The sequence below is a fragment of the Rhipicephalus sanguineus genome, chromosome 7 (assembly GCF_013339695.2).
Source record: "Rhipicephalus sanguineus isolate Rsan-2018 chromosome 7, BIME_Rsan_1.4, whole genome shotgun sequence".
Taxonomy (NCBI): Eukaryota; Metazoa; Arthropoda; class Arachnida; order Ixodida; family Ixodidae; genus Rhipicephalus; species Rhipicephalus sanguineus.
Genome location: NC_051182.1, coordinates 157,852,146 through 157,869,309, shown reverse-complemented (window position 1 = coordinate 157,869,309; position 17,164 = coordinate 157,852,146). Strand labels below are relative to the sequence as shown.

The 17,164-nt window shown below is 45.7% G+C and overlaps 1 protein-coding gene across 1 annotated transcript; it reads right to left on the bottom strand.

Moving 5' to 3' along the window:
* Window positions 1-7,665: 7,665 nt before the first annotated feature.
* LOC119400993 (von Willebrand factor-like) lies at window positions 7,666-14,323 on the bottom strand. The gene is made up of 2 exons (XM_037667851.1): window positions 14,222-14,323; window positions 7,666-7,991 (listed from the first exon to the last, which is right to left on the bottom strand). Exons 1-2 carry the CDS (start codon window positions 14,298-14,300, stop codon window positions 7,747-7,749), a joined length of 324 nt encoding a protein of 107 aa, XP_037523779.1. The 5' UTR covers window positions 14,301-14,323; the 3' UTR covers window positions 7,666-7,746.
* Window positions 14,324-17,164: the final 2,841 nt, after the last annotated feature.

The window sequence follows — 17,164 nt, the reverse complement described above, 5'->3', positions numbered from 1 at the left end:
CAGCGACAGGACTGGCGATCCTGCGCGGACTTGAAAGAAGGTTGAGTAATGTGCTTTGTCAGAGTAGAACGTATCTTAACAGGCGCAAATTAACAGTCGCACATAGAAGGGACACGTAAACAGAATGGCATCCTGACATCCAACGTCAGTCACCCCCAACCAGACCGAATTGCTGCCTTGAACTGGGTATAACGTTGGGTGAGCTGGTGCGTAGCTTAATGAAACATTTCTTGCGCAAGCTGAGAATGAGGAAAAAACGAGAAAAGACAGGATAGAACGTGTGTATTTTAAATAGCCTAATTGATGCAGATCACACAAATATATTTTCCAAAATGCGCACGCACAGAAGGCGCAACCAATGCAAGCTATCACAGATCACCATCGAAAGAAACGATCGCACAGCGCTATCTTGAGATAGTCATTCACTCTTGTACACAGATACCGACGGGACACTTATGCAGACATCCCCTTTCTATATGTGATAAGCCTGCAAGTGTTTCGGGCTGTCCAACTTGCTCATTTCCTTGCTCGTTCCTATCACGCCCATGTCTGTGGCGGTGCGGAGCCACACGAGGCACACCATTCTTAATCGATAATACATGCTCTCTCATGCGATCATTAACGCAGCGCATGATTTGACCTATGCACGATCTCCCACAGCTCAAAGGAATTTCGTAAGAAACGCCCACCATCCAACGCACAACTCGCCTGGCGTGCTTCTTTTCTAACGATAGCTTGGTTTTTTTTTTTTCGCGAAGATATGCGGTCACAAAGTTTCGACAGCTCGTTGGGTGCCCAGAAAAACCACTGAAACATCATGCTTGTTTGTAACTTGCTTTCAAATTCTGGCCGGCCTGAGCATGCAACGTACTACTGGTCTCTTTTACTGCACGGCCTCAGGCTGCATACTTACAACTTCCGGAGCAAATATTTGGACACAATAGTCAAAATCGCCGGAGGAAAGCCAGCTGCAACCAGCCTTGGAATGTGCAACATGTAAACTGCCGTGAATAATGTACTCGCCCGACTTCACTAACGCATACCGGAGACACAGCGTCGCGACGGCTCTTTTCACAGTTTTCGAGTGAGCACAATCGTAAGGCCGGAGGACCTTACAACCATGGTGGGTGTATTTTCATGTAGCATCTAGAATCGGGTTATTGTCAAAAAACAGCAAATGATTCTCGTGAGGAAAGCCACGCGTGAACGTTAAGCCTTTGCCGTGCTGTCTAAAGACTGATAAAATGTGGTTCCCATCGTCACTAAATTAGAAATGCTTAGAAATACAAGAAAATCGTCCGCATATCTAAGAACTTTGGGACAAAGATCCGAGTCGCTATATATATATATATATATATATATATATATATAAGAGGTGCAGGCAGAAAAACAACAACAAGAAAATACATTTATTTATTGTTTCGACCTGGAGCGGTCTTTTTCAGCAGTGGGGTTGACCGGTACAGTCTTTGATTTCATACCCGTTCGCACAGAGAGAGGTGCATTACAATAGCAAGAAAATGGCCACTGGTCGAAGAGAAGAACGCGTAAAACATACTCACTCGCAGTAAGTGCTTGTGCAGTGGCAAGAACATGCGCTTTCCCTGCCTCTTTGTAGTTTTAGGTTTCATGCTCTTGGTGCATTGGCCATTTTCTGGCTATTGTAAAAGAACTATTTCCTCGCACTTTTCTCAGTGAATGCGTAGAAAATCAACGACTGTACATGCCAACCCTCCTCTTGTACAAGACCGGTCCCCTGTGGAAACGTCAAATACATGATCTTTGTCTGTTTCGAATATATATACATATATATATATATATATATATATATATATATATATATATATATATAAGCAGCGCGAGAGAATGGACAGTATTACTCATACAATGACGAACAAGGTTAATATGGAGTTAACTCACCTCGCTGAGCAACTGCTGATCCAACGAGGACGACCACGACGGACAACAAGAGCACGGACGTTCGCATGATTGCTCCTGTCTTTCGCCGTGTGTATTCGTGGGCACCGCGCGTTTATTTATATTGTACCGCTACGTGCAGAAGTTCGTTCGCTCCTGCATCGATTGTCAGCGCCGCAAAACTTCAACGCACCAGTCACCAGCAGGTCTGCAACCTTTACCTTGCCCTGATCGGCCGTTTGGGCGCGTTGGCATCGATTTGTATGGGCCACTCCCTCTGACTTCGGCTGGTAACCGCTGGGCCATCGTCGCTGTAGACCACCTTACGCGATACGCCGAAACCCAGCACCTCCACCACTTTGTTAAGGCGTTTATTGACGGCGGGATTGACGGCGACGATGCACAACGACAGAGCGCAGACTCGCAGAGTCTCACGAGCACGAGCACGAGGGGCGTGCTCTCCGACAAGAGGCGAAGAGGGCGACCCACTAGAAGGCGCTGGAGAGGACGGCCCATTACAACGTTCCAATTCTTCTCTACAATATACACTTTTCCAGGGTTGCGGTGACCAATAGACACGACCCGTGCTATCGGTTTTTGCACGTGGACTTGAACTCGTGTTTCCGTATTTAGCAATGCCATGTATACTTCCTGCCTATCGTGCATTAAAAGGGTCAGCGTCATTTTCGAAAAACAAAGCAGTACCTGTCGATTACGAGAAAGGTGTCACGCATGACCGCTATCACTGACGCTGATACTCTTTTTTTTTTCTATGCCCGTCGCAACTAGTTGCACGGCTGCTTTGTTTTCGGTTGTCCGGGAGCATCTCTTATCGTTAGGCAGGGTATATAGCAAGCTTTCAAGTATCGGAAGTCAAACCCGTTTCGAACTGTAAAATTGTTGACGTTTTACGCCCCAAAACCACGATATGATTGAGGGACGCCGTAGTGGAGGGCTCCGGAAATTTCGGACACCTGGGATTCTTCAACGTGCACCTAAATTGAACTACACGGGTCCTTAGCGCTTCTTCGACACGGAAATGCGGCTGCCGTGGCCGAGATTCCATCACTCGGCCTGTGGGTTGGTAGTGAGGCGCCATAACCACTAGACCACCGTGGCTGGTCTGTCGCCCGATAGGCATGCAATCTGCGTACTGCGCATGCATTCGATATGATGATACATAGTGCATTTCCTTTTCGCTTTGAACACTTGCTGAGTCGTAATGTCTTGTAACGCCTGATATTACTAGCTTTGCACTTACACCTATTTTGCTGTACTTGCCGTTGTTTTCGATGTTTACATATTTAATTTTTGCATTTGTATTTGACCCCCTTTACACAAACGCCTCTGATAGTCTGGTAAGTTATATGCGAGTAAATAAAATAAATAAATAAATAAATAAATAAATAAATAAATAAATAAATAAATAAATAAATAAATAAATCTAAAGTGGGAAGTGAAACAATACGACTTTTCTCGTCTAGTTCATATGTAATAAAACACGCAGTATTTTTTTTTGTTCACGATCCCTGATAATAAACATTATATATTTATTCAACGTGCCTCACGCGACCAACATGCCAAGAATGCTAGAGCTTCCTTAGTTTCGATCTAGTGCGTCCCGTTTATTTATACTCACGCGTTAAATATATTGAGAGATGAACTGAAGCCGACCTCAGCCACCTCTCTGTTTCTTTGATAAAATGTATCAACAAGACATTAAATGCACACTAAAGGCAAATATTAAATCGACGTTGATAGCTGAAATAGCTTTCTATAAACCTCGCAGTGCTTGTTTCGTTCCAAGGAAACGCTTATTTTGAGAGAAAATGACGTTCTAGTGGTCTGCACGGCGTTAGCGCACTTAGTGCGCTAACGTTAGTGCCCAACGTTGCCCGCTTTTACTGCCGTGCCGCCGAAGATACGGTTTCTTGCGCAAGAGCGGTCATCAACTTTGCCAAGACGCAGCCAGGGGCCACTCCGAAACTGTGTAGTTCACTGTAACGGAGCTTATCTTGGCCAGTAGAAGTGCGAAAATAGCGAGAGCCAAGCACACGCAGCAGTACGCGATACCGAAACCACCACTGAGACGCGCAGCTAGGCGAAACGGAACTTTTGAGCACGTCGCGCCGTTCCCCGGCCGTGACAACGACAAGTCGTTCTTTTTTCCACGAATGAAACAGAAAAGAAAAAAGCAGCATTTATTAAGTCTTTTGATGCACGGAAGATTCTTTTTTTATCGCAACTAGTGTGATTACTATTGCACTCGGGAATCTCGACGTCATCGGGATCATTTCCAAAATATCCCGCTCGTGGCGCACATCGTGTCCTACATTTATCTTAATTTCTCGATTACTCGAGCACTACTGTTGATACTATTGGCGTTTTAGACGTTCTCACACATTCACCTTTCACTCTGACATAAATTATTTGCCTTTAGCGTCCCTTTAAGAAAAGCTGCAAGCACCAAGCATAGCCTTCTCATACACCTGTACGTGTTTACCAGCGATGATTCAACGTCAGTCTACCTTTCGCGCGAGAAAACTGAACGCATGAAGTTTTCGGGTTGCTGGCGCAATGAATACATATATATAAGGGCATCTTCGTCAAATCGCATCTGCCCACACCGGTGCGCGCACTTGTGCCGAAATTTTGTCCAATCATTGTATATACAGCGCCTGGTGCGCACCAGTGCGATTTGTCGAAGATGCCATAAGATAAAAAATATCTTGGAACGCGGAATAGATGCATGTAAGCCTCTCTAATGCGGATGATGGAGAAGTGACTTAGCGCACTTGTTCGCTGTTCAGCGAGTACCACCTTCTGCAGTATTATGCCACTGCGTCACCTTCCGAAGCATCTTGCGCTGTGTTTCTTGGGTATGCCGTGTAAAGCGACAGAAAGGTGATAAGTGTTCACCGTGTAGTCTCATGGACGAACCATAGAGGTACCACCCGCCCCGCGACTCACGGGACTGTCCCACGTCCCTTAAGTGGCGCGAATATTTTCAACGATGACTTGCATTTCACACTTGATTAGTATTGTTCGGCAGCGCCTTGAGTTCAGCTGCCCATGGCGACCCTGTTTGGCCACCCAGTTCGTCGGCACGTCTGTCCTCATGGTCGAGTGCTCCTTCTCACCTTGCGAGGAGTAAGAGTGGCAGCGCACTTACTTGCGAGCGGGCAAACTGTTAATGGGGATGACGAGCAGACGGGAATGTTGATGTCACGGTGAACACCGAGGGGCTGAACACTGTCGAAAGGCCCGGAGAAACGAAGGTATTCTTTCTTGGAACTTGTGAGGCGCCCGCGGCTCGTAGCGCGGACGCGTTGGGTATTGCTCATCGTGACGGCATTGTGAACTCGATGCGCGCATTTACTAGAAATGTTAGGTTATCGGAGGTGGTTTAGGGGCTCTTTAACGTGCACCTAAATTGAAGCACGCGGTCCTCTAGCCTTTTCGTGACCATCGAAAATGCGGCCGCCACGGCCGGGCTTAGATCCCGCGACCTTCAAGTCAGCAGTAAAGACACATAACAACTACACCGCCGCGGTGGGTTACCCAGGCTCTGAATCAGTAACGTGTGGAAACTAATTGTCGCAACTGTTTTGTCAGTAACTATCTTTTTGAGTCCTTGAGTGGCCAAATTTTTGTCTTGATATTAATAATGGAGTTTCATGTTGCCGCATATTACAATGGTGTAGAAAATAGATTTGTTTAGACAGATGTATCGTCCCTTCCCCCTCCGGTCGGCGTGTCCCGCATTTCGTTAGTCGGAAGGTCACACTAAAGAGTAGGTGCTTATGATACTTTGCACGATTTTCATTTGCGGAAATTGCGGAATTGGCAGGTTTTCCATTGCCTGGCACTGTGGTATAGACCAGAATTTTTATCGCTTGCAGGTGGCAGCCAGCTTTGCTAGGGGGCTGCTGATTATGTGGAACGGACGATTACGCTAGCATCCAGCCTGTTCTTATCCCATGACGGCCGCCAGTGTTCGCTAGCCACCAGCTGTGTCGTAACTATCCCGCAGCCCCTACGCTGGCTTCGCCGATAGATGACAACTGGGGTCAAGATTATGTATGCTAGCTCTAAACGTGGGTGCGAGAGTAAAAATAATCTGGTCTATATCCGCACGAAGCATCCACACGTTGATAGCGGTACGCATGCAGTCGCTTTATCGGTTGTATACCCGTATCAATGGGGCGATGTTCCTGTTTGGCGCAAGTCAGAGCTTTACGAACAGCACGTTTTCTGACAGCCGTGTCGCTCCACGTACTTCGGCGATAACTTGCACGAGCCCGGTACATCTTATCCGCATGTTTCCGGAATTATATCCCGAGGCTAACTGTAAATTATATACTGATAGAAGAGCCACTCCAGAGCATATAGTGTGGGATTGCGAAATAGTGCCGAAGAGAATTACAGTCCCCCCGGATGAACTATGGGCGCGGCAGAGAGCCGCAGTGACTAGCTCAAATTCAAGACCAACACTGGGCGATACGCAAGCCTAATAAGGTACCGCGAGACAGGGCATCTCTATTGCCTCCGCTGTGGCCTAGACACAGGCCATCAATTTGCAGGATATTCAATAACGTTGTATCCCCCACTCATGAAAGACACGGTCTATTATGTTGTGTCACGTTCATTCATGGACCTTTTTATTAGAATTAATGGGTCTGAGCCGCGTTTAGTTTTCGTGAATGTGCGTACCAGAAGTGGCAGTACGGCTTATTTATTTTCTTGTTTGCGCACTGCTACTGGAATCACGTTGATGCGTTTAGCATGCGCGGATAGTTTCACGTCATGGCCTAATGCTCGAGATACCTTCTAGTTCAAAGACTGCTTTGCAATTTAACAGTTAAATACGGAACTGCGTAAAGCGGAGAAGGTACCTTCCTTATCTTTTTCACCCGCGACTCCTTGTTTCGACAATTTATTGCAACACGGAAAAGTTTAAATAACAGTACACACAATCTAAACAAAGAAATTTTCTTTACATGTCTGTATTCTTCAATGCATACTATCTTATTATGGTTGCGAAAATTGCTAATGAGTTTTATCGGCCTATTACGAAAATTTTCTAGCTTTCTGTGTGTCGGAGCAAGCGTAATAAATTGTGAATGTTAAAAAAGAGACGGGAAATTGTCACGTTCCGGTGTGGATCCTGATCGACTGTTTGCAAATGTGTCAAAGTCACACAACAATATTCTAAGACACTCAGTATTACATTCCACCAAAAAGAAAATGAAATTATCTGTGCTTTTGCGCGAGGTTTCATAATTATTCATAATTAGCATTTAATTAAAGATATACTTTTTTGCAGTTCGTGATGTTCCATTTTTACATAAAAAAACCAAATCGTACGCTCAAAGTGCACATGCTATTTGCTTTTGGTTGTCTTATTTAGAGCAAAGAAAAATTGTACTTTTGACGTTGTTCTTAGAACTCGGCACATCGGCCGAGCCGTCGAACATCGTAGTGGCTTCAACAAAGTGGTAGGCTGCATACGCAGTACATTGAGACTATGAAAAGACACAGTAGTTATGCAGAAGGTTCAATCCATCCTATGCGCAATGTACCTTGCCCTGTCTAGGCCACTAGCACAAAGAAACGACAAAAACAAGTTGCGCCCATAAGTGTGGACGCTGCAGCTCAATGGGTTATGTGAACGAATGCGCGAATGCTTGTGCTGCCACTACGATTATACGTGATAAGAAGGAACTGTTAAGGCTTATGTTTGCGGAAATTTATTAAGGAAACTACGTGAACCACACGTCGCGGGGACAGTGAGAAAGCGCCGATGGTACCGGTGGTTTTGCCACCGTATCATCGCATGCCAGAGTCCGCTACCATGGGCAACATGGTGTTGAGGCACTGCTCTTTTGTTACGCATCTGCGGTCAGAAGAACGCCGGAACAGGCCCGGAGCACAGAAACAGCCCGTGATGCAGGTCCGTGCGCAGATTTTGTTACTGTCCGCGGCATCTTCGCACGTCTTCTCTCCACAGTCTCCACTGACGCAGGTGTACTCTTCACCTGGAGCACATCCGCCGGGACCAGCAGCGCTCCTTCCTGCAAAAAAACAAAGAACGACAATCATTTGCATGTAAACGAAAACTAAAACGAACGCATTTGGCGCACTTTGCATTCACTCAGCAAATCGCAGCGTAATATTACAGGCGCTGGGATAATTCCGAGACGTGAAGCGCACTGGTGCATGGATATAAGAAGTCGCAAGGTCCGTCATGCATTTGCCAAAGACGACTCGAAAGCGAAAGCCATCTATCCCCTGTGGTAACGTTTACATCGGCCAAACTGGCCGGTGCATCAACGATCGGCTAAGAGAACATTACTACAGTGTGAATAGCGCGATTCAAGGCCATCTTGGTGCGCACTGTCGTGACTGAGGACAGGCACGTAGGCAAGGAGAGGGGGCCGCCCCCCTCCCCAAAATTCGTCCAGCCTTCAATATTTCCGGGCATCTTTTTTTTTTCTTTTTGCCGTGGAAATGCTTTCTTTCGAACAATTAGGCCTTCCCCCCCCCCCTCCCCTCGAAAACAAAATCCTGGCTACGTGCCTGGCTGAGGATACGTACCTATTTTCAATGGGTGCAAGATTTTCTCTCGATGTAAGTCAATTCTTGCACGAGGGATCATCGAGGAAGGCGCCATATCGCGTGCACGTCAGAATTGTGTTAGCTGCCAATCTGTAGCTTTGTGTTTAAAAGAGCTGACCTTTCTAGATAAACAGGCCAGTGCGATAGCGACATGAGAAGAATCTGTGCGCAGGTGTCACCTTGTTTTCTTTGTAAGGTGTTCAGTATGAGTATAGGTGTGCACATGCAAAATAAAAATTTGGCGATTGTCGACGCTGCCTTTATCTTGTGCATTTCTTCGTCGTCGTCGCTATCTGCACTGTTCTCTTCGCTATTTTGAACTATTTACGCAATTGCGTAGAAGCCTGGGCTAGTTCGTAGAGATGAAAAGGTTATTATAGCGCAAAACAAAGGAAACAATTGTTGGCACAGAAACTGATGACATACGTCTGACAGAACATTTTGAAAATAACTATGTATTATAAGAAATACAGTAGTGTGCTAACAACACTTTCTAATAACACATTTATTTTATCGTATGAAGAACACTTTCGTGTTTGTGTGTCATTCAACCACCCCTTATATAACACCCCCAAAAGGAATCTTTAAGGTGTTAAACTGAACTGAACTGAACAAGCGCAAACTAATGTAGAGTTAAATGCCCTTATACCAACAAACCAGGCCCGTAGACAGGGGTGGGGGGCCGCCCCCCCCCCCTGCGAAATCTTTCTAATGCATGGTGTTGTACCGAAAATAAATAATGAAAATAGGTGTCTTTCTCAAATAGTCAAGGCCTTCAGCAAGTGCCCCCCCCCCCCCCCCCCCCGAAAACATTCCTGGCTACGGCCCTGCTACAAACCAATTCGTGACTGCACTCTCACGGTTTCTGTGGCATGCACTCAGCTGCCACTGCTTCCACGCTAACCTAATCTTGGTTTTGAAACGAAATGATTCAATACGTTTTTTATGACAGTGCTTAACTGACACTATTTCTTGCTGCTCCTTTGTTCCATTCCTGCTACCTGTCTTTAACCAATCCTTTGGTCAAGGGTGCAACCAGAAGGAGGGGACTTCTGACACCACCAAATATGACGTACTGTTTAGCACGACTCTCATGTGCATTGTTATGCGCATGTATAAATGTATATTCATTCTTCGTACTACTCAACGTCCCTACCTACTGCCTTTCCGTTTCCTTTGTTGTGTTTGTACCAGTGCCGGGCAGTATCGAAGATACATGTATCTTAGATACTATCTTAGATACTCTTTGGGTATCTTGTATCTGTATCCCGATACGTCTCGCAAAACGTGTATCTGTATCTGTATTTCCGATACATTCAATAATGTATCGTGTATCTTAAGATACAAGATACTCCTATAGAAACACCACCGTACGAAACAATAATCGCTGGCTCAACTCGGCTTCTCAAGCTGGTACTTGTGCCTATAAACCGCCTGAATAAAGCTAAGCGCATTGACATAATTTTATTTTTCCGCCAGAGTCCACCAGATGGGGTTGGCGATGACGTGTGCGCATCCCTTTTGTGCAGAGCAACACGACAGCGCTCGCTTAGTCTCAACAGAACAAACGCGCGAACGTCTATTCTTAGCTCACGTGCCTTTCTTTTCTCGATTTTTTCTTGTTTTCCTGTGCCAGTGCCTTGATACTTACCCTTACCCCCTGTCTAGCGCAGCGTGCCACAATGCGTGGAGTGATTATCGCGCAAATTCTGATGCCGCTTCCCTGCGTAGTGCTTCGTTACGAAATCTGAAGCATAGGGTTGCTTTGCGTCTCGTGGCTTTCACACATCAGAGATTTGAAGGATCTTGTGGATGTAAGTTCGACTTACATGCGATTGACTTATGTGCAAATAAGATCCTAACTATAGCACCACTTGTGCCGATGCTAGATCGAATAGATGAAGCGTTTACCTAGCAGAAGATGTGTGTTCGTGTACCCTATCTTGTTCTTCCTGCTGTCGATCGAATGCCGGCGCGGCGGTGGCATTTTCGATGGAGGCGAAAATACTTCAGGCCTGTGTGCTTTGATTTAGGTGCACGTTAAAGAACTCCAGGTGGTTGAAATTTCTGGAGCCCTCCACTGTGGCGTTTCTCATAATCGTGCCGTGGCTTCGGGAGGCTAAACCCTAACGATTATTATTGTTATGTCCGTGCTATCTTTATTCAAAGAGCTTTTGAAATCGTAATTTGATTGTCAGCACAAGTGCTTTCTTAGTTGTCCTTCTTTTGCGTCCCGTACATTACCTAGGGCTCTGAACTGTTTTTTTCCGGTCTCGCCACAGCAATATGCCTCTTGTAACGTGCTTTGCCAAAATAAGCTCTCTGCGTTATTCTTACTTTGAACTGTCTGCTTTATTTCTGCTACTGTTTACGCATTTATATTTCACTTGAGTTTACTGTTCTGCCAAGGCGATTTTGAAAGCAAATATGTAATTATGTGGGCGCACACTGAGTATACAGTACCAAACATCCTGCTTACTGCATAGTAAAACAGCGAAAGTGAGCTTGCATTATAATTATGGAAATAATTAGGTGCCAACTTAAGTTGTTAGGAAAGGGATTCGAGAAACAGTGCGATACCAAATGACCTGTTTTTCTCATGAGCGTCCCAACAAGCCGTTTCAGTCAATTTTTCAGAGGCACTAAATATTTTTATTGTTCGACATCAACAAGTAAGTTGGCGATACTTCATGCTTACTTGACATAACTATTAAGGGGTGCCGCCTGTATCGTGTTTCAATACTTCTTCACTATGAATGTTTGCTACAGAACGGATTTTCTATTTTATTTACATATATTTGTCTTCCTTTATTTAGGCCTCCCTCATTTGTTTTTTAACTATTACTAATCGCCAGGTAATCGGAGCTATAGGTGGCAATAGCGTGAATAACAGCGGTGTGCTGCGACGATTTGTGTAACTATCTGATACGCGCTCCTCTTTATTTTGGCCTGATCGGGTTTAAAACACAAAAAAATTATCAGGATGCTCGCCTCTAGCCGCACCGCGATATTTCGGAATCTTCGCGGTTGTTTCAGAGTGCCCTGTTAAGATTACGCGCGAATCCCAGCCGCGGCGGCCACATTTTGATGGAGGCGAAATGCTCGACGCCCGTGTACTTAGATTAAGGTGCACGTCAAAGAGCCCCAAGTGGTCGAAAACCCCCAGGTGGTCGTTAACAACCCCAGGTGGCCCTCCACTACGGCGTCCATCATAACCATATCGTGTTTTTTTATGCAAAACCGCAACACTTATTATTAAAATTATGCGCAGGATGCGAGCACTGTAGTTCATTCAGGAGTTTACACGAGCACGAGCGGTAACGCTGGAAGGTTCGATCGCTGGTGTGACCGCGCGTTCCGCCGATGATCAGAATACCGAAGGCCAACGACATTTATTGCCGCTATCAGTGTACAGCGTTCCTTTGCTTGTACATTGAGTTACTTAGTTTTCTGGGTACAAGTTTGCCCAATGAGCAGTTTCGTTTCTACCAGAGCGACTGCCGCCTTCTCCATCGTCACCACTACGTGATAATACAATAGGCATTTCTGGGGTGCACATGTTCTCTCGTTGAAGAAAAATTGTTAAAGATTGCACGTGAGTCAGTATATGATAACGAGCGTTTTACGCCAGCTGATAAGTAGAACATGAAAAGTAATTGCAGTTTTATGAGCTCTATACGTATACACAGTGCGTCACGAAAAATGTCGCTAGCAGTGTTGTCGCTGCTGTACACCGGTGATTCGGTATTCGTAAACGGGCTTTTACAGACGAAGTAAAGCTCCACACCGGTATTTGCACCATCGAGCGAAGGCTTCTTATTGAAGTTCTTGGGATTAGATGGCGACTGGCTAGCTGGTCCGCAAGCTGAGCAGCGATCTCATCACTTACAAAAATAACAAGCAAGAGCCGCTGGCAGTGAACGGCTGTCCTGAAGCAGCCGAAACAAACCCCAATAAGTTCTGTCGGAAATAAACTAAGGCACTTTGAGCAAGAAGCACAAAACTTTTGAGATACTAACAGATATTTAATTAAAGGGAAACAAAATTGGTCACATTAAAGAAATTTTCAAGCAAACCTTTTTGTGCATACGCGTTCGCTACTACATTATGGGGGTCAATAATAACAAATTTGCGAATGTATCGAAGTATCTTAAGATACAATTGGCAAGTATCGTATCGGATACAATTATTGCGGTAGTATCTTGTATCTGTATCTCCAATACTTCTTGCCGGAGTATCTTGTATCGTATCGCGATACAATTTCAAAGTATCTTTGCCCAGCCCTGGTTTGTACTATTATATGATAGCTATACGCTGGGTTAAAATGTTAAATAAGTGAATTTTTCGTAATGAATCCGGGTTTCCCCGAATGAAATCCTGCCGTAAATATGTCAGCTATTTGAATACGGCCCTTTAGTATCATGAAGAATGATATTCATACCTGCCGAGTTTGGAGAAATGGAATCCGGGAGATGTACTCAACGCGTGGCGGGGGGGGGGGGGGGGGGGTACTGCGATAGCAATTATATGGACACTGTCAGCGGGATTTTGCGGTCGCCGCAGATCTGTAGAGTCCAAACCGATAACATCGCTTACGCATCGTCTGTTTCCCGTGCGAGTAAATGCGCGCTAGCGCTAGGGACGAACACGGTTGAAGCAGAGATGAAACGACCCGGCCGTCACCGACATGCGATAACATCGCTCCGCGTGCGAGGCCTGTCGTCGCTTGCTTGCCAGTTATTTCGTCAGGCAATGGGACCATAAGGGGCGCCGTTGAGACGGGGACGGTCGCAAGCGCTGGTGAACACGCTATCTCGACAGACATCGGTAACGGCTACCCTTTTAAGTGCTGGGCTCTCCACTTAAAGCAGCAGTGACACAAAGTTTTGAAGGCGAGATAACTTGTGGGATATATTTGTGTGTACACAAACGCATCATCTACGAAATATTAACGGCTGATATAACCTATAACACAGTTGGGATCAATTGCTAAATTGCGTGTAGCGCATCTGTACGCGAAACGTCCCACCTCGCGTCACCGTGACGCACAGGGCGCGCAATGCACTGGACGCGCGGGGCAAAACTGGATTTCCGGGAGATTTTCCTATGACCCGTACAACCGGCAGAAACGTTCAAAATCCGGGAGTTTCCCGGGTAATCCGGGAGACTTGGCAGGTATGGATATTGGACCAAAGTGGGCCACTTTCACGCTAGTGCTCAAATGCAATCCTGGTTAAATAGTTGAACACATGTAACAAAAGAAATAGCTCTTTGCTAAACCATCTACATTTCTGTATTCGTAGCAATTACGTTGAAATGTTACAGGAACTGAGTCGCAAGTCATCAGCGCTTCGAGAGCACATACACGCAGCCATGTTTTCTTGCTGCCACGTGCACCACAAGCAATCTTCATATATTCAGCAATCAATATGGCTACATTACCACAGGTGATATGCCGTAGAAACCGGGAACTTATTCGCATCGGCAGTCTGCAACCCTTTCGCCCATTCGCCTGAGCTCCAATTATTCCTTCTACCGTCTATCAACATCTGCTGTTATATATGCACGCATTCGGCGAGGTCGCCTCTGGAAGTTAAGCAGTTTTCTGCTCAAATAAATGCATCAGGCGTAACGTGTAAAGTACGCGTATACTGTCAGCAAAAGGTAACCGCGACTGCGACCTCACCTGTGCTCTCAGGAAGGGTCAGTGCGTTTGCATCGTGGGCGACAGTCGTCACAAGAAACGCGAAGGCCACGAGTCTCATACCAGCGAGCTCCGGCTTCCAGGCGACCCGGGAGAAGCTGTAGAAAGCAACACACGCAAAAATTCCACCTGCCTAATCGCAAGCTGTTCTTTCGTCGATCCTTCGATTGGCGTTCGTAAGCAGCTGGAAATTTTAGTACATTATTTAACCTCCTATCGTTCCGAAACTACTCCGCTCACGACAATCACGGGAATCATATGGCGACGGGTAGACGTTTTGCTCTTGCTTCTTGTGATTTTATTTCACATCGAGCAGTCCTAACCATCAAGTAGACGGGTTTAAACACACCTGCGTTTCGTAACGCAAATGAAGCTCCCGGCGTACAGCTGGGGCACTCCTATTGCCAAACTCAGCCGCTCACTTTCGCTGAACGCACGGCGGGTTGTCGCATGGAAAGCAGTTTGCACTTCGCGTGATTTCGTTCCGAGAAAAAAACAATCCAATGCCTAAGCACTTCTTTGTACGCTCATGAAAAGCAACGATACTAAATCAATATTATTACGTTCCCGAGAAATAAAATTTCGCTGGCCCGCTGGGACTTGCACAAATTAACTAGTAGCGTATGCATGTTGATTAGGTTTTATTCTTGGCTGAAAATCAGGCCCGTAGCCAGGCGGGGGACCCGCCCCCCCCCCTCCCCAGAAATTTTTATGATGCATGGTGTTTTACCGAAAATAAATAATGAAAATGGGCGTTTTTCTCAAATAGTCAGGGCTTTCAGAAAGTGCCCCCCCCCCCCCCCCCCCCCGAAAAAAATTCCTGGCTACGGGCCTGCTTAAAACAATTAATTGTAGTTGGGGTTTTACTTTTGTAATCCACGAAATGATGATTAGAGGGCTCCGGAAATCTCGACCACCTGGGGTTCTTTAACATATACCTAAAACTAAGCACACGAGACTCTACCTTTGTTTCCATTGAAATGCGGCCGCCGCGGCCAGTAATCGATCCCGCGACCTTCGACTGAGCAGTGGAGCACCATAGCCACTAAACCACCGCGACGGCTGCCGGCTTAAGGTGTGTGATAAAAGTGCAGGCAAATTATTATATAATTGTGAGGGCAGCGTGTAGGTGTCAATTTGCCATTCTTAGCAAGCTGCGTGCCGCTTCGTGAACGAAAGAGTCAGAGTCAGTGTCGACTATTCCAAGAAACACAAATTCTCGACAAACCTCGGATGCTAGGCCGAAGGTCGCGGGTTCGATCCTGAAAGCGGCGCTCGCGTTTCGGTAAACGTGATCTGCTGAGGCCCATGCACTGTCCGATGTCAGTGCACGTTAAAGAACACCAGATGGTCGAAATTTCCTGAGCCCTCCACTAAGGCGTGCCTCACAATCATTTCGTGGTTTTGGCATGTAAAACCCGTGATGTAACCAGTATATGTAGCAACAACAAGCAATTTTGAAGACAATAATAGCTAATGCACTTCGTCCAGATATAGTGAAGCCAGATGTGTTCGATGCTACTACTGCCGGTGCGACTGTGTGGCTGGAGTTTTATCAGTATGCCTACAAACAGAAAAGCTGGGTAAATGACTCAATGAACATAGGATCGTACCTATCTGGGAAGACTAAGAAATGGTAGGACCTACGCGTCCCGCACCATATTGAAGATTCATGGGAAATATGGAAAGAGTTTTCTGCAAGCCTTTCAAATGAACTCAGTTCAACTTATGGGATCACGCGATTTCTTACAAGCAGGGGGGTAGCAATTTGCTGGACTATTATTTTGAGACGAGGCGTTTACTGCAGCTATAGCGGACCATATGCTCAGCTCACCGATTCAGGCGTATCTTTAAAAGTGTATCTTTAAACAGAGTTATATATACGTCACGTCAGGACTCACCGCAAACAGTAGCAGGTAATCTTTTTTTCTCCTTAGAGTGTAACATAAAGAAGTGAACCGAAAGCTATATATCAAACAAATAAATAAAATAATTTGGCGTTTGAATGCGCGTTTCAGTGAGCAAGTGCTCATTTTTCTTATTCGCTATTGAATGAAGAGAACACTTATTAAAGGCAATAGAACACGATCCACGTACGTTCGGTTAGCGAACGTTTTAATTTGTTGCGAACTCGTTTTGCGAATGTCACCGTGTGGTACGAATGGCCCCGTCGCGGCCTTGTGCAGTTCTTACTAAGAACGACTGCGAACGAAGGGCACCTTATGTACGCTCGCTTTTTATTTGGATTGCAGGTTATTTTATTGGGTCGTCCTTACGGACGTTGTCTCTGTTACGCCAAGCCTATTAGCATACGGCTTACCTCTGACTAGGCAATCTCGCTCGCCCTGTCATTTCTCCATACGTAATAAAGAAAGCGGGAGAATATACTCCGTAACTCCGTAGTAAAAGAAAAAAAAAACAATATTCGCAAACTTGAGAGTCGCTGCAAGGCTTTGGTTTGAGATAGTTGGTCATACATACTTATGGAAACATCTAAGCACGAAGCTGACGAAGACTTGTTCTTGTTCTTGTTCTTGTTCACCTGCAACTTTGGCTCACACCCACTGTGGGGGATTGGCCAAGACTTGAGTGGTTTTATAAATGTTATAATTTTGAAGACTGCCTACGGTGTTCTTTGTCTTCGTCTGCTTCGCGACTAGATGTTTGCATAAGTTTGATTCCGCACGTTATGAAAGAAAGCTTCACAGGTATATGCCGCAGATCTGTAATAAAAGAAACAAATCAATTCCACCAGCTTGAGAGTTATTATGTATGGTACCAAGAACAGATCGGAAAGAAGGTAAAGCTTAGAAACTGCACCTGCTTGGCGACCGCATTGTGAGATATATGATAGCTTGGCGAGGCCACAGCGTTCGTCCTCAGCCCAATTACAAGGCACGCACGCTATGGAAAACGTGTTTGACA

Bases quoted from the DNA above. Each gene is read 5' to 3' on its own strand.
- LOC119400993 (XM_037667851.1), bottom strand. From the start codon at position 14,300: ATGAGACTCGTGGCCTTCGCGTTTCTTGTGACGACTGTCGCCCACGAT. The intron at 7,992-14,221 runs GTGAGGTCGCAG...GTTTTTTTGCAG, and splicing joins GACCCTTCCTGAGAGCACAG to GAAGGAGCGCTGCTGGTCCC.